The sequence below is a fragment of the Enhydra lutris genome, unplaced genomic scaffold (genome assembly GCF_002288905.1).
Source record: "Enhydra lutris kenyoni isolate GAN:26980312 unplaced genomic scaffold, ASM228890v2 scaffoldscaffold7, whole genome shotgun sequence".
Classification (NCBI taxonomy): Eukaryota; Metazoa; Chordata; class Mammalia; order Carnivora; family Mustelidae; genus Enhydra; species Enhydra lutris.
The window spans coordinates 8,841,574-8,866,924 of record NW_019154091.1 but is presented as its reverse complement, the minus strand read 5'-3'; the positions used below and the strand labels follow the sequence as shown (position 1 = coordinate 8,866,924).

General features: G+C 37.6%; 2 protein-coding genes across 5 annotated transcripts in view; one reads left to right on the top strand and one right to left on the bottom strand.

The window, feature by feature from the left end:
• LOC111142154 (FYVE, RhoGEF and PH domain containing 6) overlaps window positions 1-10,444 on the bottom strand; it is a 113,164-nt gene extending 102,720 nt beyond the window's left edge. Inside the window, exons 1-2 of the mRNA XM_022495143.1 lie at window positions 10,263-10,444; window positions 2,538-4,938 (exon numbers count right to left, since the gene is read on the bottom strand). Coding sequence (XP_022350851.1) covers window positions 2,538-4,938; window positions 10,263-10,278 — 2,417 coding nt within the window. The 5' untranslated portion in view covers window positions 10,279-10,444. The remainder of the gene's footprint in view (window positions 1-2,537; window positions 4,939-10,262) is intronic.
• Window positions 10,445-10,875: 431 nt separating this feature from the next.
• LOC111142058 (vezatin, adherens junctions transmembrane protein) overlaps window positions 10,876-25,351 on the top strand; it is a 68,649-nt gene continuing 54,173 nt past the window's right edge. For 3 of the 4 annotated variants that reach the window (XM_022494998.1, XM_022494996.1, XM_022495001.1), the window contains exon 1: window positions 10,879-10,938. In XM_022494998.1, coding sequence (XP_022350706.1) covers window positions 10,903-10,938 — 36 coding nt within the window. In that variant the 5' untranslated portion in view covers window positions 10,879-10,902. Of the gene's footprint in view, window positions 10,939-25,351 lie in introns of all 4 variants that reach the window. The other variant, XM_022494997.1, reaches the window with a different exon arrangement.

Genomic DNA, 25,351 nt, shown 5'->3' with positions numbered 1-25,351 from the left:
AAGACACTTTTTTATTCACTTCAGCAGATGAGTCTTAAATAGGGTTCATCTGTGTTTTTTCTTATCATTGTAGACCTCTATTGTATTGGACTTTAAATCAATTACTCCAAGGCAGAGGTCTAAATATTTTCAACAGCCAGACTGCCAAACAGGATGTCCATTTGGATCCATTCGGCTCATCCGAAATGCAGGTCCCACTTCTCATTTACCTTGTTTTAAGGTGTCCAGGTATCCTCCTCATGAAGGCTTGGATTTTGCTTTTTTTCGTCTATTCAATGTTTTCAAAAGGTACACCCTCCCAGGAAAAGCTGTTAGTCTGACCCTACAACTGAAGGCTTTGGATTCAGCTGGCACACTTCAAGACGCTCAAGCTGGCTCCCTGCTCCAGGCCTAGACAAAAATCTCCATGGAAAGCCAATTCAAAAGCAGAGCTCTCTCACTCTCTACCAGGCTGCCCTACTTCACAGCCTGTAACCTGTCCAAAGCCGCCCTCAGTTTCCTGTGGCCTTGAGAAAGAACCCTCCTTACCAATGCTATCCAGCTGCACAGGCTGGCGGTGTACATTAACCCCTTCCAACCTGGTTTCCCAGCAGCACCAGGACAGCAGTGCCCTCACTGCATAAGAAACATACCAGAAAAGGGACAAATTCCAGAAGTTTACAGCTGGTGTTAGCAATAATGACAAATCGTTGGGATTTAAGCCTGGAGGCCAATGGGAGGGCTAAACCTCCAATTTCAAGAAAAACACTCCATCTTAGCTAAGGATAATCATATATCATAAAGAAGCCAAATTAATTCCTCTTTCACCCAGATACACACAGACACATACACACCCACATAATATACAAAAACATTAAAACAGGGCAATACCAACAAAACTATTTCATGGAGACAAGAGCAAGCATGAGAACACACATTTTTTTTTTAAAGCTGGATACTTAATTTCAATTCTCTGTCAAAATATTTATGCCAAGGAAAAGACTTCTGCCTAAATACTAATATTCAGAGTAGATAGTTGTAAGAAGAATGGAGTCAGCTATGAGAAAAGTCAGGCAAGGAAGCTAAGTATTTTATGGCTCAGTGGAGGAAGGGCACAGATGATGAGTAAAGAAACATGCTACGAGAGCATTTGAAAGCTAAAAGAAATTGGAACAATTTTACTTGGTACACTAAAATTTTGCTTGACATTTTTATTTATTCCATTCACCTGATAATTCTCTGATCCTCTGCTATGTCACTATTTCTAGAAAAGTCCCACTGTAAGTACTCAAAAGTTACTTTGAGGTTAATGACCTAAGAGCATGAAGACTTCAAAAAGGGCCTATGTGCTGTATGTTATAAACACAACACTTTAAATGCAATGCGAAGGCCCTCTTTGAGACTACAGAGAGAGAACAAAGCTTCTCAGTGTTTACTTTCCTTCTTTTTCATTCATTCTTTCACCCAACCAACACCTACTCATCCCTCCAAACCCCATTTGGCCCCATAAGGGATAAAAGATATGACTCATTTTCAACTAAGAATATTAAAATAAAATTGTCTAAAAAAAAAAAAGATACGACTCAAACTCTTGGTGGAGCTTAAAACTGAATACAGAATATCAGACTGTATAAACTATACCATAAGACAAACGGAGATAAAACCTACAAAGATACCACAGCATAATGGGGAGATCAGAATAGGAAATAAACACTTCCTACTAGGTCTGTAAAAGCTTCATGAAGTCAATGGTTGCTGAGCTGGACCATCAAGGACAGTCAAGGTTTCAATAAGAAAGTTGGAGAAGGGATACCAAAGGTAGTAAATACATATAAAAAAGTGAGAAAGAAAAGATAGTAGCTTTCCATTTCCTGTGTTTTTCCTACATCCATATGAAGCCAGCAATTAGTTTTCAACAAGCAAAATAACTTATTGTCAGAGTAGGAAATTTTGTAAATTTCGAGGTTTTAACTGATGAGGACACCATAGGCAAATGCATGGATTTCAAACTCCACAAATTCCTTTTTCTTTTCTTTCTTTCTTTTTTTTTTTTTTTTTAAAGTAGGCTCCACACCCAGTGTAGAGCCCAGTGTGCGGTTCAAACTCACGACACAGAGATTAAGACCTGAGCTGCGATCAAGTCAGACGTTCAACTGACTGAGCCACCCAGGCACCCCCAAACTGCACACATTTCTTACACCTAACAAATAAACGTCACTGAACTGGCCAATTTCCTCCCTTAGATTCCTGCTATTCCTTCGACATTGGTGCTTTGGAGGCCTGCAACCTTGCTGTTCTAGGTCTCCTTTGTACTATCTACACTACCACTAGTTCAAATTCTTTGAATCAGCTACTAAAATAAGTCAGCTACTTCAAGCCTGCATTGAAAATACCCATACTGACTATGATAAAAGAACACTGCAGTTTGAAATAATTTAATATGTGCTTAACTAAACCACTCTCTCACCAAGTGATTTCCCCATCTCACTGGGTTCTTAGGAGGTTAATTTCAGTGATAAATGCAAAAGCACAGTGTCCATCTGGCACCTAAGAGTTACCTGGAATGCTGATGTCTGGGTCCAAGTTGCAACTGGCCATCTGGAGCTTCATATGGCTCTTCTACCTCGTACACATTTGCATCCGTGTCCTCCATGCTTCTGGAATTCTGCCATTCTAACTCGGGAGTTTTCCCTATGGCCATTATAAATGGCAAGTTCTCATACTCTGGTATTTCCTCATAATGGCGTACATTTTCATACTCTGGGGCACAGCCACTTGTGATAGATTTGCAAGGCACCTGAGATAATGACTCCCTGGAGAGTATTTGGTCATCCAAAGACTCAGCTCGTGGTCCATTAGCTGCACTGGTCTGGCCCCGAGACTTCTTCCTCTTCTTTTGAGATTCCAAGCTGTAGTTATCTGCAGAATATGCCTTGATGGGTTTACTTCTCTTCTCTTCTACCAACAGGCCATGCCAATCACTTTCAATTCCTTTCCTCTCCCCACCTGAGAGGCTGCCTGCAGTTGCGTCTCCAAGCTGGCTATTCTTGGACCAAAATTTCTGAAAGTCACTCTTCATGAAGCAGATGGACAGTTTCATGTTCAGCAACTTCTTTAAAGAGTTTTTTTTCTGAGTGTCTTTGCAAGGCTTAGTGCACCTTTCCGCATCCATGGCAGATAATGATTTTGCTCGAGGCTTAGTTATGGCAGTTGAAAGCTCACTATTTGATGATGTAGTGACAGACTTTAAGGATTCTGGGTTCCCCGAAAAGGGTAAAATAGGATGAGGTAATTTCCACACTGGCTTTTCTGAAGCCCGTTTAGGCATATCAAAGGAGGATGAAATACTGAGGTTTTGGGCACACAAATGCTGAAGGTGATTTCTTTCTAGACCTTTCTCCGAATTATTATCTTCATTTGAGGGATAAGAACTTTTCTCCACAATCTCCTCTGAGGCAGCCTTTTTAAGCACTCCAGCAGAAGGCAAGCTGTGTCTTTGAGGTTTTTTTGGGACAATCCTTGAGGAATTTTCACCTTTTATTATAGATTCCTTTTGTATTTGAGGGGCAGACACTCCCACGTTGCAGGTAGTAGGCAAATGTTCATTGCAGGTTAATTTGAGCTGCTTCGGCAGGCTCATAGATAAAGTACTGCACCTTATAAAACCGGTCCCTTTGTCCACAGCAAGTGACATACTACAACCATCTACTGTCTTGCTGTCAGAACTTAAATTAGAATCTGTTTCCATTTTTTCAAAGGAAGATGTTTCAGGACACACAGCTTTCTGTAGACTGACTAAATTTTCTCTGTCACCACTGCAGTCCACATTCAATTCACTTTTATTTCCTGGCTTCACTTTGTCCACCTGTTCCTGGTTACACAAAACATTATGATGAAGAACACTGATTTTATTGTTTTTCAAACCAGCTTCTAAAAGACAAGAAGAGTTACTGTCTAAATTCTCTGGTTCTTCAGCACTTTCACTAGGCACATCTACATACTTTTGACGTAACAGACGAGCAGCCCGTGTCTTTCTGGGCTTGGGGGTTGGAAATTTGGGGGTATGTGGTACTAAGTGAATTTCTAAGGGACCAAGGTCTTTGACTTCTGATTTCTTACTAACTCCATCTGAAGATAAAAAAGTATTCCTTTTACCATTTTCCAGAGCTTCTTGTCCAGATGAATGAAAGCAAGTATTGCTTTTATCACTGCTAGGCTGATAAGTTTCATCACTAGGAAGCTGTAGGTGGCAGTGGCGATGATCAGGAACTTTTTCAAAGCTGGACAGGGAAGGTGACAAATCTGCAAACTCAATTCTGAATTGTCTGTTGGAATTATAGCCATCATTAATTTCTGGGCTGTCTGTGGATCTGTGCTTTGGTAGGGAAATAAAAGGTGATGTTCGTTGTGTTAAAACATCTTTGAGCTTCTCTTCTAGGATGTTTGCCTTTAAAACGACTTCACTCTGGCTCTTGACATTCTCAACATTAGAATCACATTTACTCCTTGTTTTTACGGCTGAAGAGGACTCCTCAGTTTTACTATATTCTAAGTTTTCATGCGTTTCCAGGGTCTCTAAGACAAGTTGCTTTACACACAAATTCTCTCTATTCCCAAGTTTATGGATACACTGAGAACTGCAGGAACACATTGGTAAAATATAATCACTGCTCTGATGCCCTACATTTTTACAGTTAGAGTTGTCAGCATTTTCAGGTAATTCCTGTTTGTGCTCTTCCAGGTTTACAGTGATTTTCCTTGATGGTGACTGCCCGATGTCTCTAACAGATGAGCCTTTCAGAACTTTTGGTTTCGGGGCTATTGCTGGTTTGGTTTTCTTTGTTGATAGTGGAACACTAGAAATCACAATATCGGGTTTGGGTGCGACAGGAGGTGGAGCTGGCTTATTATTTGCTACCACAAACTTTGGCTTAGGGGCCACTGGTGGCTTCTTAATCTCTAGAAAGGAAAAAATAATAATATGATGCTAAAAAACAAACAAAAACCCCAAAGCAAAAGATGATAAATAATTAAATTTGATAACATTTTTACTTTTTTTTTATAATATGGTGAGCTTGCATTTTACTAGGTAGATTACATTACATTAAAGAGTCAACATTACTCCTGAAAATTCCTTAAATTGACCTTCAATTCCAATATACAAAGCTCTGGGTAGAGTGTACATTTCTTAGCAAGTCCAATACAGTTTTTCTTCTAATTCTGGAACAGATTACCATATCTTCAGTGGACACTAAATGAAATCATTGGTATAGAAGAAGAAAGTAGTACTTTAGTTCATCTGCTGAGTGCTGAATGAATTTGCCTCAGTTATACAGAAATGAAACCCTTTAACATTACATATCAATAAGTAGTGGTATTCTTCTACCTCAGTGATATACCACAGAGTTGTCTAAGTGCCTTTTCTCAAGAATCTACCTCACTAGAACTCCAAAACTATCCTAAAAAGTAATACAGAAATCAGAAATTTTCCAAACTTACAAACAAAACTAGTTCCTCTATATTACTTGATTCATTATGAACTTGGTATTTCTCTGTATGGGGAATATTATTGGGAATTTTCATTATAATCCCTCACAGAGCTTTATTTTTTTAAAAAATCATGTGTATAGGTTCAACTACATGTCTGATCAGTCAGAGTTTCTGGGCATACAGCCTGGACATGCGTACTTCTTTTAAGTTCCACAGGTGAATATACTGTGTTCCCTTTATTAATAAGCACTCTTCCAGAGCATTTCAAAGACAATTTCTATTGTAGCAATCCTTTCCTAACATATAAAAAGCACTTAACAAACACCTATTTTTCTTAAATAAACACCGATTATACTATGTTAGTTTTGTACAGACCTGGTCCTAGCCTAAAGTCACCTAACAAAAGCCTCATACAAAAGACCTATAAGATGAAGATTATATAGAACTCAAACATCTGGTTTTTGGTTTTTTTTTCCCAGTTCTTTTAAGTTTTTCCACCTCTACTATCACTATCACCTAGTCACATTTCCCCAAGGACACCTGAAGTAAAAATACTTTATCTTATAGTCTTACACTTCATGTTTGTTCTTCAACAGGATTTAAAGCTTAATAAAAACTTGATTTACTGAAAAAAAAAAAAAACAAAAAAAAAACAAAACCCAAATTTTTCAAAATATCTTTTGGACATTAAGTATTTGAATATACAGAGGCTTTATACTTCATTTAGTGATTTTTTTTTTTTTTCAAGAGAAGTCACAACATTTGGTAAGGTATTAGAGGAAAGTTGGGAGGTGGGGGAGGATAGGGTGTTCTATTTCCTTTTACCAACCATTTTCCCAAGCCAAGGTCACATGATAACATATGCTTTCTCATTCAATTCCTGGGTGTAATGTCCCGATAAAGATAATAAAATACTTCCAAAATAAATTAATATAAATTCCCAAAGCTATACAATTTCAGTTAGCTATTTAATAAGCATGTTATTATTTTTGTTTAAGTAAAAAAAATTGTAAAACCATTCAAAGGCTGAAGATAAACCTTGCTATAATAGTCTATTAAATTAAACTCCTGACGTATTAAGTCTTTTAAGACAAAGTATGAATGCCCAGGGCCTTTTCCAAACCTCCCACACTACCCCAGATAATGAAACCTGACAAGCTGTCATGTTGACTTCCATAACCATTCTTAAAACATCCTACCTCTGGGATTTTTGAAGGAATTATAAAGGAAAAAAAAAAGTCCGTTTTGCAAGATGGAAAGAGTTCTGGAGATTTGTTGCAAGGCAACTTGAGGGTCTTTAACACTACTGAACTGTACACTTAAAAATGGCAAAGATGGTAAATTTATGTGCATTTTCCATAACTAAAAAATACCCCAAAACAAAAACCCAGTCTCATCAAATCAATCTTTTACTTTCTGAATCTTAGTTTATTGTCAAAATCCATTCAACCAATCAATTTTTGCGTTTTAGTTACATTGTTTTTTAATCTTTGGTACCAGTTTTACTCTTCTTTAAATGTGTTTTATGAGTCCTTTTCCAAGAGTCATAAATCCCCACCCTTAGTGTTGCAGAAATTCAAGTAACTATATATGAGTTGTGGTTGATTCCCAACAAATATAGCACAGCGTTATATACCTAACATTCAACGCATACTCATTTAATTAAATAAATAACTGTGAACTTCAGCCTGCTACTCTTAAACTGTGTATTGGAGGTAGCAGATAACATAACTCAAAGATCTGGTTGCCTCAGTTTCCTTGTAGATGAGGATGTGGAACAGATCCCTAAATCCTATATGATTCTGAGATTATAACTTATGTGATCCTTGCTTCAGGAGAATCCTTATATTCTTTAGTCCCTTTTCTCCATGTGATTTTTCTTCAGAATAATTTTGTCAGTCTTCACCACTAGAAGGCAAGCTCCAGGAGAAGAGGCATTTTAATACATCGCTCTATTCTCAATGCTGAAAACAGGGCCTGGGAATAGACAAAGCTGCCACATATACATACCCTTTAATATGCCTCAGTAACAGGAAATTTCTTTCTAAAAAAAACCAGTATCCATTTAAATGTAGAACAATATTTTGAAAAGTTAGCAGGAATCAGCTTCAGTAGGATTACTGAGTAAGTTTTTAATTATTAGTAAGAGCAAGTGTTTAAGTCACTGGTACAGCAATATCAAAATCCTTTCTTAGTAGTAGTAGTCGTAGTAGTAGTAGTATTTAGTGGCTCTATTTTGAAAGAAACACAACTCAAAAAATAAAAAGCCATTATATTACAGCCTGTTTCTGTCACTCTTGAAATAAGTGCATGATGTTTGGAAATGCACCCAGCACCTTTGGATTTTAATACTGTATCAACATTTAGACCCAAAAGCTGTAGAGCAAAGCAGCAAATCTTTTTATTTACACAGCTGTTTGGCTCCAGGGGAAAATAAGGTAAGAAAGTAAAGCACCGGTACCATTTTACTATTACAAACATACTCGTCATCTGTTACACACAGATGGCTATGGTTCACATACACACTTTCCTAGCTACTGGATCAGCCAAAAGGCAAAACACAGGCATTAATGAGGCTGTATCTGTTTTAAAGGATATAAAATATACACTGATGATCTCTTTCCTTTTTCACAAACTGACTAGAATAGTTTAAAAATCTCTATTATGGGCCTACTCATTCACAGATGCAGAAAAAGCAAGCTCTCCTTCAGGATATATGTAACGCAAGATGTTCTACAACATTTCTTTTATTTTTTTATTTTTTTATTATCTATCTTATTTTTTAAAATTAAGCCAACCATCCCAAATACCACAGATTAGATTCAACATAAACAAACATCCCCTCCCCCAATTGCAAATAATATTCCTAAAGTTTTAAAGAATTTTATTATTGTACCAAAAAAGCATCATAAAGAGCTTGTAAGAATGATGACCACATAATTTTGTAAGAAAAGAATGGAAATAAAACCCCAGTTTTCCTCCATATTCTCCATTTAGACATGAGAAAGAATTATAAAAAATCTCTCAACAGATGGGTGAACAAAAAGGTAGTTAATGCTTCTCAGCAAGCCAGGCTAAAAACCAACTAACTCAGCTAACAGGAAGTGTTCCTCTTTTAAACACCACAAAAATGTCTGTGGATTTCTTTAATTGTAAAGTTGATAAAATATAAAAATAGCTTGCATTATTCTACGGTAAGTCAAATGAAAGCATCATAAACTTCCAGACCGAACCCTAGATCAGATTCACACATCTAAATGTCAACTTAAATGTTCCTGTACCTGTTCATTATAAACTGTTAGAGCTAGAATTGAAAATGATACATTTAAGGTATGAATATTTTAAATGTGTTTGACACTTGGAAGGAGGGGAAAGCTAAAATGGCTGGAAAGATTTTTAAATATCCGACCACTTAAAATTTTAATTAACTGGATTGGGTCAGTAATAAAGAAAAACTGAATGGTGAGGCACAGAAATTTAAGATGAAAATAGTTCACCTCAAGTAAGTAGAAAGTCTCCCCTTAGTAAGGAAAAGAGAGTTTAACTTCCGTAGTATATGATAACATATCTCCTCTACATACATGTAACATTATAAAGGAAACATCCACAACATCTTCCGAAATACTTCATTCCTTGCTTTCTTATTCCTTAGCTAACTTCTCGCCTTGTTAGTTGTAATGTGATTACATCTAGCAACCCAACGCTCCAATATATCTGTTTTAGAAATAATACAAATCAGAACATTTAGAGTGCTGTTTGACAGCTTCAAGTTGCAGGAATTTAAAACAAATGCCAAGAAAAGCAAAGAAAGTTTAATTGTGCTTAAGTGCTGATTCTAGAAGTAAGTTTGAGGGGAAGACTTACATCGTTTTACTATAAAATTTCTAATGAAAGTGTTTTTCTTTCAACATGGCCAAAAAACACATAGAAAAAACCCACAATACTCAATATATTACTAAGTTCCGGTTTAAAAATTAACCTATGGTTTTATAAAGTGATTTTAATAGTAATCTGCAATGACTTTACTAATTATTTTCGGAAAATAAGAACTGTTTCTTAAGATTGTTTAGAAATACAACCGTCGAGAATTGCTCAAACTCCACACAAAGGTAAATTACAGGCTTTGTCATTTGGAGGTCGAGAAAGGACTATGGAAGGCAGACAGAAAATAAGGGTTCGTTTACACTAACCAGGTAGAAAGAGAAAAAAATCCATAAAAACTGGGTGAAGAGGAGCAAAAAATTGCCATCGACAATTCTACTCCTCTGCTTCTCAGATAACAGAGGAAAAACCACCAGGGCTGGAGTCACACTGTCTAAAGTTCTCCAGCTAGTAAAGGTCAGGGTTTCCAGTAGAGACTAGGTTCAAAGCGACTCAGCATAGTGGATAAGTTCAACCGTCCGGGAACACTGCCTTTCCTAGAATAACTGATTTCTTAACATGGGAACCTAAACTACTTTCACACGCAAATGCGAAATCCCCCAAACTTTAGGAGGGACGAGCAAATGTCCCCCTCCTCACATTCCGTGATTCACCTGGCGCAATGAGCTCCCAACACGGGTGTCCGTTTAAAGGGAGGTCCCAAGAGACACACGATTTCCAACCAGCCCCTCTCCGCAGGAAAGGACGAGAAAATCCGGAGGCACAAGCCGTCCGCTCCGCATTTGCACAGCCCTCGGGAAAGGTAGGGGGAACACCGTTAACCCACCCGTGAGGAGAAAGTTGCTCCAGAGCCCAAGACTAGCAGCGCTCCCTCCAAACTTTGCAGCGGCAGCGTGAGCGCCGTCACTTACCCGCGGCAGAAGTCATGATTCCCCGTGCAGCTCGCTTCCCCGCTCGCCCCCCTCAGTCCATGCTCCTCTTACAGTCCATTGTTTCGAGAGTTTGAGCAGAAGAGAAAAGCCTCCGCAGCGCCCGCATTCCGTCCCGCTGCCCAGCCGCGCAACCCGAGCGCCGCACAAAGGACGCGACCGGCTTCAGGGACCCGGCGGCGCTCCCGGGCGCGAGCCGCAGGCGGCGGGCGGGCGGGCGGGCACGAGCGCCACCCAGCCGAGCTCTGAGAGGACGGCCAGGCGCGGGCACGAGCAAGGCTCTCCGCGGCTCCGCCGGCGCGTGCTCCTCTCCAGCTCCAAAAAAAAAAACAAAATCAGTGCTTCAGGCGCCCCCTGCTAGTCGCGGCCGTAAAAGGCGGACAAAAGCTCCAGGCTCCTCCAATCAGTGGGCTCGAGCTTCCGCCCGCTCCGACTCCTCCCGCCCACACGCTCATGCTCTGTTCCAATAAATGGTCCTGAAAAGGGGGCGTGAGCTGCGAGGCATTCTGGGAATTGTAGTTTTCTGAACAGAAGGGCCCGTTCTGTAGCAGAAGCCGGGGTGCTGCCTGTTCTCCCGCCTTCATTTCCCATCGTGCTGAGGCGGGTGGCATGGCGGAGAAGGATGACACCAGAGTTTGACGAAGAGGTGGTTTTTGAGGTAAGGGGAAAATGGCGGTGGGTGTGGATTGCCTTTGTTTGAGAAGGTCAAGGAGGAAGGCGAAGGGCCGATCCCGGGAGAAGGGATCGAGTGACGCTCTTACCAGCCTGGGTCACCGAACCTCGGCGATTTCGGGGCCTAGTGTTGGTCGCCTCCTGACAGGTGTAGCCCCGGGCACCCTCGCCGCGGCAATCTCCGCCTCAGGCCCGCCCAGAATTCTCAGCTGGGGCCCTGGTTGCTAGGCCGGTGGACCGGAGCCCTGCCTGTTCCTTCCCGGGAGATGGATATGCCGCAGGGCTACTGCGCCCGGGTGGGGCGGGGCCCAATTGTGCATTTTGGATACTCCTCAGTACAGCTTAGCCTCCCCCTTTTTCATCCTCGATTTTTTGGGTCATTATCCAGAAGTGGCTTAGGTCACTGTTCACGATCGAGGCGTGGTCCTCGTAATGAAGGCAGCAGGTGCCAGTTTTCTAACACGTTTGAAAATCTGTACGGGGGACCTACTGAGAGTGATTAGGACCGAGCCATCTCAACATCTAGGTTCAATTCTTTTGTCCTTTGCTGTTGCGCTAGGTGTAGCCAGTTCCTCTGACTCGAGGCTCTGGATGTGAGTGCTTTTGTGTGGGACTATTTTAAGACGTTCTCTGCCATCTTGAATGGGAGGAAGAGAAAAAGAAAAAAAAGCAGGCGAGTGTTTTATTGCCGTTTATCTATCCGATACAGGTGAAAGCTCACACGCAGTGTAGATATATTGCATATATGTATGCTTTATGTTCACTCATCCAACGAGATTTTAAGGAATTTTTAAAAAGAAATGGCTTATTCCATACACTGGGAAAGCTAGCCAGTAAAGAGTGCAGAATGATAAATGTTGAAATATGTATTAATTGTTACTGGAGGATTGATGTGGAAACGGCACTCTGTTCGTGTGGTCTCAGAGAAGCTACACCCAGAGAATGATAGCGGAGGTACATCAACTATGAATCGGATTAGGACGAATGGAGAAAATGCATTCCCGGGAGAGAGAACTGAGCATGCCAAGGTTAGGAGGTTGTGAAGGTACCTGGCGTGGATTTTTTCAGAGGCATGAGCGTGGAAGGTCGCTATATAAAGTGGTTTGATGTGGCTAGAATGTAGAAGTAGTGGAAGATGAAGTCGTTTTACCAAAAAAAGTCATTTTACCAAAATGAAGAGTCTGGATTCGAGGAGCTCATTTGGGAAGACAAGTGTCTGAATTTTGGAAATGTGAGAAGAAATAATGGAATGATGGCTTGGACAGGTAATTCTTAGAATTACAGGTAAAATCAAGGAAACAGTTACATATTGAAGGTGGGAGCTGAAGGAGACAAAAATCTAGGTTGCTCAGATTTCTAGGGTAAAGAAAGCCAGGCCGATGTTTTGTTTTGTTTTTAACCCTATTTTTTCTTAGATTTCTGAATATAATAGTAATGCTCAAAAAAACACATTTCATTGTAGAAAATAAACCATTAAATTAAAATCATCCTTTATCCTACCAATCAATGATGGCTGCCATTAACATTGTAATATTATGTGTTCTTACAGACTTTTTTTAAAGCAAGTGTATGTTTAGCGTGTGATATTTTTTAAAGCAAAAGGTATCATAGCATGTAGAATTTTGTATGTATTTTTCATTTAAAATTTTCATGAGTCTTTTTTCATTACTCTTTGAAAACATTATTGATAACATAATATTCCAGCATGTGTGTGTATTTTAATATAACCATATTTCCATTATGGACAGTTATATTGTTTCAAAATACCATTGTAATAACACTGATATGATTCCATCTTTAACTGCAGCTCTGATTTTTCCTTAGAATAATTTCTAGAAGTGAAACTAGTGGGTCGAAAGGATATGACAGTTTTTTAAAGACTCATACAAAAAGGTTATACTAACTTACATTTCCATTAGGAATAAGAATATCAATTTCACCAAATTCTCAGCAATGGCTTTTTTAGTTTCTTTTAATCTTTGCTAATTTGGCAGGGGAAAATATCATTCCATTGTTCTAATTCATATTTTGTGGATTTATTGGAACCATTTTTATTTCTTTCTTTGCATGTTCTTTTTGTGTATTTTGTTCATTTTCCTCTTAGACGCTAGCTTCTTCTTTTTTTTTTTTTTTTTTAATTTTTTTCTTTGGTGAGATTGGGGGCACGATGCAGAGGAAGAGACAGAGAATCTTAGGCAAGCTCCGCTGCCAGTGTGGAGCCTGAAGCCTGAAGCCAAGAGAGCTCAGTTTACCACCCTGAGATCATGACCTGAGCCCAGATCAAGAGTCCCAACACGTAAGCAACTGAACCATCCAGGCACCCCTGGATGCCAGCTTCTTAAAAATTAATTTGTAGGGGCACGTGGATGGCTCAATCAGTTAAGCATCTAACTCTTGGTTTTAGCTGGGATCATGATCTTGCAGTTATGGGTCGAGCCCCATTTCCAGCTCAGTGCACCGTCTGCTTCAGGTTCTCCTTTCTTCCCCCTGCTCATTCGCTCACTTGCTCTCTCTTTCTCTCTCCCTCTCTCTCAAACAAATAAATAAAATATTTCTTTATTGACTTGCAAAAACAAAAAAAATTGATTTGCATGAGTTCTTCATGTGTTACTTAACCTTATTACACTTGTAGAAAATCATTTCCAGTTTGCTGTTTATTTGCTTTTTATCATATGATCTTTATTAAGGGATAATATTCATAAGAAAAATGTACAAATCATAAATGTGCAGATTGACAAATTTTAACATGTTGAATACACCCATGTAATCAATAGCCAAATCAAGAAACGACATCACCGAGCACACCAGAAGCTACTTACCTCTTATTTCCTTTGTCAGTCCTGCCCACCTCAGAGAAAATCATTATTCGGACTTGTAATAACTAACTTAGTTTTGTCTCCACTGTGCAATTCCATTTGTATATGCTCTTTTTTTGGCTGACTTTTTTTGCTCTCTGGTTTTGTTAGGTTCATCTGTATTATCATGAGAGCATTTTTTATTTCTCCATAGTATTGCCTGTGAATGTATGACAACTTTTCAACCTGTTCTACGGTTCATGGTTTGGGTAGTTTCCCATTTGGGACTATTATGAATAGTGCTGCTTAGAATATACGTTTTGTTGAACGTGTTTCTGTTGAGTATATCTTAGAAGTAAAATTACTGAGTCATAGGAGAGGCACATATTCACCTTTTGTAGATTTTGTCAAATACTATTCCAACCCATCTGTACCAGTTTATACTCCTCTACCAGCAGTATATAAGCCGTCTGGTTGCACTACATCCTTACCAACACTTGCTAATATTAGTCTTTCTTGTTAGCCTTCTGGTCTGTCCTCTTGCCTTTAATTTGCATTTTCCTGATAAAGAAATTGAGAGTCTTTTTGTATGCTAATGAGCCCATCCATTGTAAAATCCACTTTTGTAAAGCCAATTTATGTTTTTTGCATATTTTTCAATTGGGCTATCTCTTACTGATTTGAAGGAGTTCTTTACATATATTGGATGCGAGTCTTTGGATATATATACCTCAAATATCTCAGAATATATGTGGCACTCTCTTAATAGTGTCTTTTTTTTTTTTTTTTTAAGATTTTATTTGATAGACAGAGATCACAAGTAGACAGAGACCCACAGAGAGAGAGGAAGGGAACCAGGCTCCCTGTTGAGCTTGATCCCAGGACCCTGAGATCATGACCCCAGCCGAAGGCAGAGCCTTTAACCCAGTGAGCCACCCAGGCACCCCTTAATAGTGTCTTCTAATGAACAGAAGCTCTTAACTCTTATAATCCAATTAAACCTTTTTCTTTTTGTGGTTAGTGCTTTTAAAGAAATATTTGCCTACTTTAAGGTTAGACAGATACTTTTTCTAAAAGCTTCATTTTACCTTTTGCCTTTAGATCTGTCATCCATCTGAACTGATTTTTATATGGTCAAGTAAAGATCAAGTGAAGATCAAATAAAGATCAACATTATTTTTTTTTCCCTGAATGGGTGTCCCATTAACTTGTATTTACTCAGCAGGTGATTCTTTCTCCCACTGAACTACCTACCGTGTTGCTTTTGTAATAGATGGGGATACCTTGAATGTGTGGCTTTATTTCTGGATACTCTCTTTTCCATTGGTCAGTTTGACCATTCTTGTGCCATAATACATTATTTTAATCACTATAACTTTATAATGGGTTTTAGTGTCTGGTAGGAAAAACCTTTCAGCTTTATTTTCCTTCAGGGTTGCTTTGTCTATTTTTGATCCTTTGCATTTCCAAATGAATTTTAGAAACAGCCTGTCAGTTTCAGTTGAAAAAGAACCTACTGAGATTCTGACTGGGATTGCTTTGAATCTATAGGTTGATTTGGAGAGACTCACCTGGTTTTACAATACTGAATCTTTTAATCCATGAATTCTTTTACTGCTCACCTTTAAATGAGTCAGTTTCTCATCTCTGTGTTCTAGAAATGATTTTACAAACAGGGAATGCAGGGAACAAAAATAATTTTCCTTCTGCCCTTGTGAGTTCTTGACTAAGACCCCTGGTACTAAAAGATATATTAACAAGAAAAAAAAACAAGTTTGTTAACATGTATACCTCATGTATACATGGGAGATACTATTAAAAACCAGAGCTAGATAGTATTTAAGCAGTAAAAACAGATTTTAATCCCAACTATCACAATAGGAGAAAAGAGACCTTAGTGTAGAACCAGGCTCAGTTGCAAATACAGCACCGGCAAGTGGGAATTTCGTTTCTACGAGGAGACCCTGGGGTTTGAGGGGTTTTGGTTAAGCTGACCTAATAGGATTCTTGCTGAAGACAAGCCAGGGGATGTTGGGACATCAGCCTGGGAGGGTAGTGGAAGATGAGGAACCCAATATCTATCAAGCTGAATCTGAGAACACATGATCACAATCATAAGCAACAACGTAAGAATCAGGAGACCATCACCACATCTGCCTCTCAGTAACCCACAAAGCTGGTGCAGTGGGACTGTAACTCAGAATCTATCCACTGCCTCTACTATAATTGCCTCTGCATGACCAGAAAGCCGGTAGCATATCGGGAGGAAGGGAGGGAAGGAGGAGAGAAGAAAGGAAAAAAGTGAAGGAAGGAAGAGGAAAAGAAAAAGCCCAGTTTATATCTAGCACTCGAGCTGCAAAATAATTTGGGAAATCTTACCTTTAGCTTTCCTGTCTCTTTAACATAAGAGGCACGCTATAAAGAAGGAAGATAGAATGGAGGTTGAACAAACTTAGTTTATCATAACCATCATAGGACCTAACGTCTCTTTCCCTAAGAAAATTTGACTGGATATATTTGGTGTATTTGTTTTAATACTGTTATTATAATGACTTTCAGAGTCAGAAATCAGACTCATTTATGTCTTAAGACTTACTCAAAATGTCATATGCTACCTTAACATTAAAATTTAACATTTTAAGTCAACCATAGTTTTGGAAAATATTCCAAATACATTCTTTCCCTGCTTAAAACTCTTTTAAGTGTCTTGATTTGATATCAACTTAATATCAGTTTCCTGGAGTATTAATCAACCTACTATCTTTTCTTATAATTTTGGTCCAGAGGTCACATTTGAGTTGTGATAGTCTGGGTGAGCTAGGGGTACACTGAAAGATGGTGTTGTAGAGGAATTAAGAAAGGAAAGGAAGAGTGAGATTCCCAGGTCTGGGTCCCAGTCCTTGCCTGAGAATCTGACTGCCTTCATTTTATCAGCGCTAGATTCCATATATATATGTTCAAAGTTAATTTAATTATCTTGGAGCCCAACTACCCCAAGGGGCTCCAGTGAAAAGGACAGTGTAACCTCAGACTCGGACCTTGAAGGCTGAACAAAGTTTAGAAAATTAGGAACAGCATATCTAACATGGGTACTAAACAAATAAATACTGAAATATCATTTTATTTTATTTTATTTTATCATCATTTTATTCCATAATGTTACCTTTAAGATGTTTTGAGAGTAGGAAATCTCTATTGACCTTAGGCAGGTATTAAAAAGTTCTCATGTTGCCCCTTCGTAGCTTTCATATCTTTTCATTATAAATTAATTGCAGAAACTTTGAGTCATTCATCCTATTTTGAATCCTTCCACTCCCAGAGGGAGGAGTACCTGAAAATAACTTTTTATCTGAAGGACAAGTATTTCTACCTCTTTGCATTATTTGTAGTGCCTCTAAACCATTTTTTTGTAATTCCCTAAAGGGCTACAGAGTTGGCCTGAAGGGACCCTTTATTCTTTCACATTCCTGTCCGTAGTAACCTCACTCTCTGTAGCTAAATTTTGCCCCTCTTATATGGATCTCTTTCCCTCCTTCATACTTCTTAGTAAAGTATTAAATGTTAACTCTTTGTTGGGACTATGTTCAGGTTTAGCTCCCCTGTCCCAATCCCCACACTAAATCAACCAGATAAATGTGAGATGGCTCTCACACAGTCTTGCACATTTAAAAGTAAATTTAAAAAATCCTCTCTTACTCAGGGCCCCCGCGGGTAGCTTGGTTGAGCGTCCAGCTCTTGATTTCTGTTCAGGTTATGATCTCAGAGTTGTGGGATTTAGCCCTGCTTTGGGCTCTGTGCTGAGCCTGGAACCTGCTTAGGGCTTTCTCCCTGCCCTTCACTTGTGTTTGCTCTCTCTCTCTTTCTCTCTCTTAAAAAAAAAAAATCCTCTCTTGAGAGATTCTCCTATCTTTATATTATTTTAATATATTTTTATTGTTTTATTTTTTATTTTTAAAAATTTTAATTCCAGTATGCTTTATATTTTTAAAGGTTGTTATACATCTCTAAAAAAGTTAAGGCATTTTTTGTAAGTATCATTTGTGGATTCTTTTCTCCTGGCATTATTGATTTGACTAGTGGAAGTAAATTGTTTTTTTTTTCTGTGAATATATATTTTGATGGTATTTGCTATTTTGATAATGGAGTTGCTTTCTGGAATAATTATAAAATTTAAGGTATTATATCATTTTATTTTCACTTAAAATGTATCTTCAGTTTTCTGTAGTACATAAAACTATCCACAGTTGCATTATATAAAATACCATGCTACTGAATAGATTGGAGTCATAGCAAAATTCATGCTTTTATCTGTAGTAGAAAGAATACTTATTAATGGAGTTATTAAATTAGAACCCTATTGACATAAAAGATTAACCAGTAAGGCCAAAGCTAGGTTATTACCAGATGTACAATAGTAAGTTTGTTTAACATGAATTATAAAAATTATTCCTGGGGAATAAGTCTTTGATTTTTTTCTGTATGGGTCATGTTGTTTCTTCCATTTTGGCTTCTTCACATAGCCTCAGAGCTCTAATAAGGATTTTAACATTTAAAAAAATAAAATAAGGGGCACCTGGGTGGCTCAGTGGTTAAAGCCCCTGCCTTCGGCTCAGGTCATGATCCCAGGGTCCTGGGATGGAGCCCCATGTTGGGCTCTCTGCTCAGTGGGGAGCCTGCTCCCTCTCTCTCTGCCTGCCTCTCTGCCCACTTGTGATCTCTGTCGAATAAATAAATAAAATCTTAAAAAAATAAATAAATAAAAATAAATAAAAAATATAAAAAATAAAATAAAACCAATTAAACAAAAAGATTTGGGGCAAAAAGAAAAAGACTTTAACATTTTTTAAAAATATATAAACATTCCAAAAGGTAGTAAGTAGGTCTCTCTCTTTTTTACTTACATATGTTGCATTTATGCAACTTTCTTTATCTCAAGTTATGATACACAGTGCTTATTTTTATGGTTGTCTTGGTATAATTATATTAAAGGCTTTCTTTTTTTTTTTTTTTTTTTAAGTTTTGAATTTAATCTCTATACCTGGTGTGGGGCTTGAACTCACAACCCGAAATCAAGAGTTGTATTTTCTTCCAACTGAGCCAGCCAGATGCCCCAAAGGCTTTCATTTTTTAAAAGCGTTGGGGAGGGGCGCCTGGGTGGCTCAGTGGGTTAAGCCTCTGCCATCGGCTCAGGTCATGATCCCAGGGTCCTGGGATCGAGCCCCGCATCGGGCTCTCTGCTCGGCAGGGATCCTGCTTCCCCCCTCTTTCTCTGCCTGCTTCTCTGCCTACTTGTGATCTCTCTCTGTGTCAAATAAATAAATAAAATCTTTAAAAAAAAAAAAAGCGTTGGGGAAAGAGGACTAGACTAGTAGTCAGGAGAATGACATTAATTAGCAAGGATATCTTGAATGAATCATTTGATTTTTTTTTCTAAAATTTTTCCTATTTATTATAAAGGGGTTAACCAGATCATGCTTCAGTATTAAATTTTTCTCAAATCTCATAAGTTGAATAAATGAGAGCCTTTACAGTCTTCCATTAATTAAGAAATACAGGAAGAAATTCTGCCCATTTCCAGTCCTTTTTTAGATCAGAAACCCTTACTTAATTTTAGTTTTCCTGGGTCTGTACCATTGTTTTTTTTTTTTGTTTTGTTTTGTTTTTTGGTTTTTTTTTTAAAGATTTGATTTATTTGACACACAGAGATCACAAGTAGGCAGAGAGGCAGGCAGAGAGAGAGAGAGGACGAAGCAGGCTCCCCACTGAGCAGAGAGCCCGATGTAGGGCTCGATCCCAGGACCCTGAGATCATGACCCGAGCTGAAGGCAGAGGCTTAAACCACTGAGCCACCCAGGTGCCCCGGTCTGTACCATTGTTGCCTAAGTTCCCAAAGTTGGGATTCTGCTGATTAATCCCCTTCTGATGAAAGGACAGAATGCATCATTTTGAAGTAAAATCTCTCCTTTATCTCTTAAAAGAACCACAAAATCTTTCTCCACTCTTTTTATTATTATCATTTGGGATGAGGAGAAAGGAGAATAAGGTTGGACATGATCTAGTAATTTCCAGACCTCATGTTAATGTCTATTGCATGCTCTTCTCACAACAACATATTGCCAGTGTTTGACCTGGTTCTAATTTTTTTTTTCTGAAGTAGTTAAAATTGAGTTTTACTTCCTCCCTTTACTTCTGCCCTGCATTCAGTAAGTGGCCCATTATATGACAGTTGATTAACCAGATATTGGATGATAAAAGGGTAGTGTCAGAACTAGAGAGCGCTCAACCAACCATTGCTGTCTTCCTTTTCCTTAGTTAAGACCAAGTTACTGTGACTTTTTATATTCAGTTGATCATGTGAGCTGTGGAAGTCAGTTTTCTCCCTTTGCATCTCTTCAGCTTACTTTTTATGGTTATGTTTTGTCTTGGATTAGATACTATTCTGAAGTACACTTGTGCTTTTGTGTAGAAAAAAATGTAGTTACTCTTTTTAAAACTTTTTGTTGTGTGTAACATTTCATGTAAGATTAATTGAATAGGATGCATTTTGATTGGAAAATTTTAGAAGCCTGCAGCCGGGAAAATTTTATATGTTTTACCTGCTGCTAGTGTAAAAATATTTTAAAGACAAGTTTTAAGTAATATCTTTTAAAGGCATTTCAAAAACCCTATTTTTTCTATTACTTCTGCAGTCACTGAGTAATACTGAGTGGCAATGAAGAAATTTTGTTGAGGTTTTTTCAAAGAGCTGCTTCTGATAGGAAAATGCTTAGTAATGATGAAGACACACCCTCCAGTTCAGTGGCCATTTTGTAGTGTAGCTCTTCTGGAGAAACAAGTGGGAACCATCAAAGAAAGAAGTGTATGGATCAAAAGAATATGGGCAAAAGGCACTAAATTTTTCATCTAGGTCAACTGGAGAAATTAAATTATGCTGCCCGTGAGTAGTAGTTTATTTAATAAGTAGGACCAATTTTTATGGATGCTTTTTGCTTACTTAATCTTCTTGATTTCTGTGATTAGATTTTGCTTTGTTCGTATTGAGGAACAATTAAATTAATGCTTGGATTCAAGGCTTTGGGTGTAGTAACTTAGAAGTTATGTTGAAATGTGACAACTCCAAAAAGTATTCCCTGTTATTTCATAGTTAATCTTGCAAGGTACTTTTTTATGATATTATCTGTCCAAGGTTTAAGATTGGGGGTGGGGGAGGCAGTGAGTTGTTATTTTCAAATTATACTTTCTGATTGCATACTGATTTAAAGATAAGTGAGAAGTCTGTAGAAATTCAGTATATTGGCAATATAATTAATAGTAATGGGGAAATTTATTTTGTAGGGTTTGTTAATTATGACAGTTTTAGCTCTTTAAAACTAAAAGAGTCTTCATTAAAAATAGAAAAAATAGCTACCTTGTGTAATTTGGTAATGACAGTCTTCCTCATCAGCATATCTTGTGTGGTGTTCTGCAGTTAGCCTAGAAGAAATAAGGGAATCAGCAATTGGCAACAGGAGTTCCTCCTTTTTCATCAGATTTTCCCAGGAAATTGCTGTTCTGTATGTGATAATTACATTTAGACCTATAGCTTTAAATTATATTCAAAGATAAAAGAATCAAAATATTTTTAATTGCTAATAATCATTTCCAGGCTAATATTCTCCATCCAATGCCCTTAATTACAGATACCTTTTCCTTAAAGATTTTGTTTTGAATAAAAGATCTTTTAGAGATTCCTTTGGCATGGCAGAAACTTATAAAAATATTTAACTTAACATTATAGTACTTTCTCTTCTGAAGAAATAAAAAATGGATACAAATTTTTAAAGAAAAGTTACCCATAAGTAATTTGATGAATTCTTTTAACAAGGGAATGGAAACAAAGGCTTCTAGGTAAGCACAGGTTTATTATAAGTAGAGGTGTTCATTAACAAAGTCACTTTTCCATTATATAATTTCATGTCTTTGTGCCAGTGCCTCCTTCCTCCTGCCGCCTTCTATTAGTAGCTAACTGCCTTTTCCTATTGCTTCTTGTGTTTAATATAGAGTTGCAGAGATCAAATGACATCTGACAATAGTTAGCATTTTATCAGGCCTAATAGTATGGCTTTGATGTAGTACTGATATTTTAAGTAATGAAACTGTGTAATAGTTGACTAGATCATTAATTTTGATACAGGAAAGAACAGAATCATTCTAGTCATTTGCTAAACTAACAGTTCAGCACCTTTTAAATCAGGCCTTATGCTAGGCACCTTTTTCCACACAAATAACACATGAATATCTTCTTATTATAAAAAAGTCAAATAATACAGGGAAAGCATTAGCTGTCCCTTAATCCTCCTTTTCTTCCCCTGTTCCTCTTTTCTTCCCAGAAGTAATCACTGATCACTGTAACCAGTTTTATTCCAGATCATTTAGAGTGTGGTTTATTCATATATATATATATACATATATATACATATATATATATGCAAATATATGCATAATACCATAGGAATGTATCCTTTGACTTTTTAATAATGTAAATGGGGTTCTTCAATGGCTATAGTAGTCAGTATTCTTATATGTACATTTAAGCATTCTTTTATAATTATATCCATAAAATAGATAGCTAGTAGAATTGCTAGGTCAATGGATATATTTATATTTTTATAGATATACTCCCACTTATAGTGTATGAAGTATCTTTTTCCTCATACCCTTGCCAACACTAAACATGATCAAATTTAACTGTTGCCAACTACCAGATTAAAACTGTATATTTGTTTGAATTTGCACTTCTTCTATCAAGGATAAAGTCTAATATGTTTTTGTTTGTATTCTTCCATTTGTATTTTTTTTCTTTGAACTGCCTCTTTCTATCCTTCGCCCATATTTTCAGTTTTTAGTATTTTCTTATTGGATTATACAGTCTTAATGTAAATTAAAGGAATCAGTGTTGCCGTATGTTGGCCATATTTTCTTTCTAGTGTCATAAGAGGGTTTTTTTTTTTAAGATTTTATTTATTTGACAGAGAGAGGGAGATTACAAGTAGGCAGAGAGACAAACAGAGAGAGAGGGAAGCAGGCCCCCTGCCGAGCAGAGAGCCCGATATGGGGCTTGATCCCACGACCCTGAGATCATGACCTGAGCCGAAGGCAGAGGCTTAACCCACTGAGCCACCCAGGCGCCTCTTAAGAGTTGTTTTAAAAACCCAGTGAGCTGGCAGCAGGGAGCGTGCTTCCCCCCTCTCTCTGCCTGCCTCTCTGCCTACTTGTGATCTCTCTCTCTGTCAAATAAATAAATAAAATCTTAAAAAAAAAAACAAAAAAAAAACAGTGAGCTGGACTTGAAAGTAATTTGTAAGAATCAAGTAGTATTGTTTTTATAGTCCCAAGATTCTTTGCAGCCAGTTTTAAGGTTGTGTAATCTGAGGTAAATACATATGAATTATAGCTCATCTGAAGAGGAGAGATTGAAAATAAATATTATCAGGAGAGTTATGATGTATTGAATTTTCTAACTTCATCTGTTAGATAATTTTAAAATTAACAAGTCCAGTTTCTGGTAAAAAAAAAAAAAACTGTGCAAAGTACTATATTCGACTGAGTTAATGAATTAATTCTACATTGTTTATAGTGAATAAATAACAGCTTTGGCTCTATTGGTCACTTGTATTTTCAAATCCTGGCTCTATCATTTACTATTTCTGTGACCATGGCCAAGTTACTTGGTCTCTATATGTCTTATTTTTCTCTTATCTTAAATGAGCTCTGCTTCATAAAGTTATTCCAAAATGAAATGAGTTAGTACGTACAAATGCTTAGAAATGTGCCTGGCACAGTGTAGATACCCAGTAAATGGTGCTAGTTGTTGCTGTTGTTTGGGGAGAAATTAGTAGAGAGAGAATCAACCAAACAGATGTGATACTGACCATTCTCTTGTGAGAAAAAGCATCTCAGTATTATCAAACAGAATTAGCCGCTTAGTACTGACATCTCCAGACCGGAGGTAAACACTGCTGTAACCTAAGAAATGGGCTGATAGAGCAGGTCAAGGACAATTTCCAGACTCCCACTACTTATGGCCCCCAAAGCCTGTGGGAAACTGCAGCGCTGGAATACTTGCTTAATTGTGTTTGTGTGAACTTGATCATATCGACTCTGTCACCCTTGGTGACTAGATTTCTAAATTGGTAATCTGTTACCTGTTGATTATTTTTCTTTGCCTTTATACTTGAAAATTTTCCTTTGGTTTCTGCCTGAATTATTCCCAATTGTTACTTTATTAACTCTTGGCTAATAAAAACAGAACTCTCTTTAAGGATGAGTAAACAGAAAAATCATGGAACCCGGAGATCATACGAACAATTCTATGACGATTTGGAGTTGCCACTCTCCCAAGATATATTCACAGAAGGGGGGGAAACCCAGGTATGTGTTTCCAGATTCAAGTGACCATAGTTCTATGAAACCGAAGTCCACCAATGAAAGGGGAATAATTTGAGATGAGGACAACCTGAAGAGAGGAAAAAAAAAATATGACTGAATTAATAATTATATCATGCAGGACCAGCATTTTGGACTTTACAGAATATAAAATCTGACATGGCAGTCATTTCTTGACCTGTTGGCTTTCCATACCTGAATATTAAAACAAGTATTTTAAAACAATAAGGGGCACCTGGCTGGCTCAGTGGTAGAGCATGCAACTCTTGATTTCAGGGTCATGAGTTCAAGCCCCACATTAGGCATGGAGCTTAATTTTAAAAAGAAAAAAAAAAAAAGAAAAAAAAAGACAAGAAAAGACTTGGTTCTTCCTTCTAAATACCCTTTTTCCTCAAAGAGAATTTTGTGTTATTAAGGGTGTAGGCTTTGGACTCAACATCAGCTACCTTTATATTCTTGCTGGGTGATCTTAGACAAGTTATTTAATTTCTGTATGCCCTAATTTCCTTCTAAAGTTGGAGGAGTAGTAATAATTTGTCTTTAGAAGTTTGCTGTTAGGAGTAAATAAGGTATTATAAAACATCCTTAAGGCCTGCCATATAAGCAACCCAAGAAATGTTAACTGTCTTTACTCTTACTCTTACTATTTTCCAGCTTTGGCTATATGCTTTTCTAAAATATTGGCCTCTCTGAGGGCCCTCTTATCTTCTCTGTATTATCTCTAGCTCATCTTATCATCTCTTTATGATTCTATACCTGTACATTACCCTGTGGGTTTGCCACCATACCTGTTTGCTAAAAGCTCAGATCTGTGCATTCAAACTTGGGCAATTTCCTGATCTCCAGACATTTTAGGTCTAAGTTATTCATCTTTGAGTATATCACAGGCTCTCTTCAGAATTTTGTTCTCCCGCTATTTTATATTTAAGTAAATAGCATCACCTAATTGTCCAAACCAGAAATCTAGGTACAAGTCATCTTGGCCCCCTCCCTTGCCAGCCACTTTCAAGCATAAATGGGTACTAACCAAATTTGGAGAGAAGGTATTTACAAACTAATGAATGTTGGTTATTTTTTGGGAGAGGGAGGTAGAGGTGAAGGGTAGGATGAAGGTACTTTTTATCTTTTTTTTTTAAATTTTTATTTAAAAATAGCAAAACACTAAAAAAGAAAAGCTGC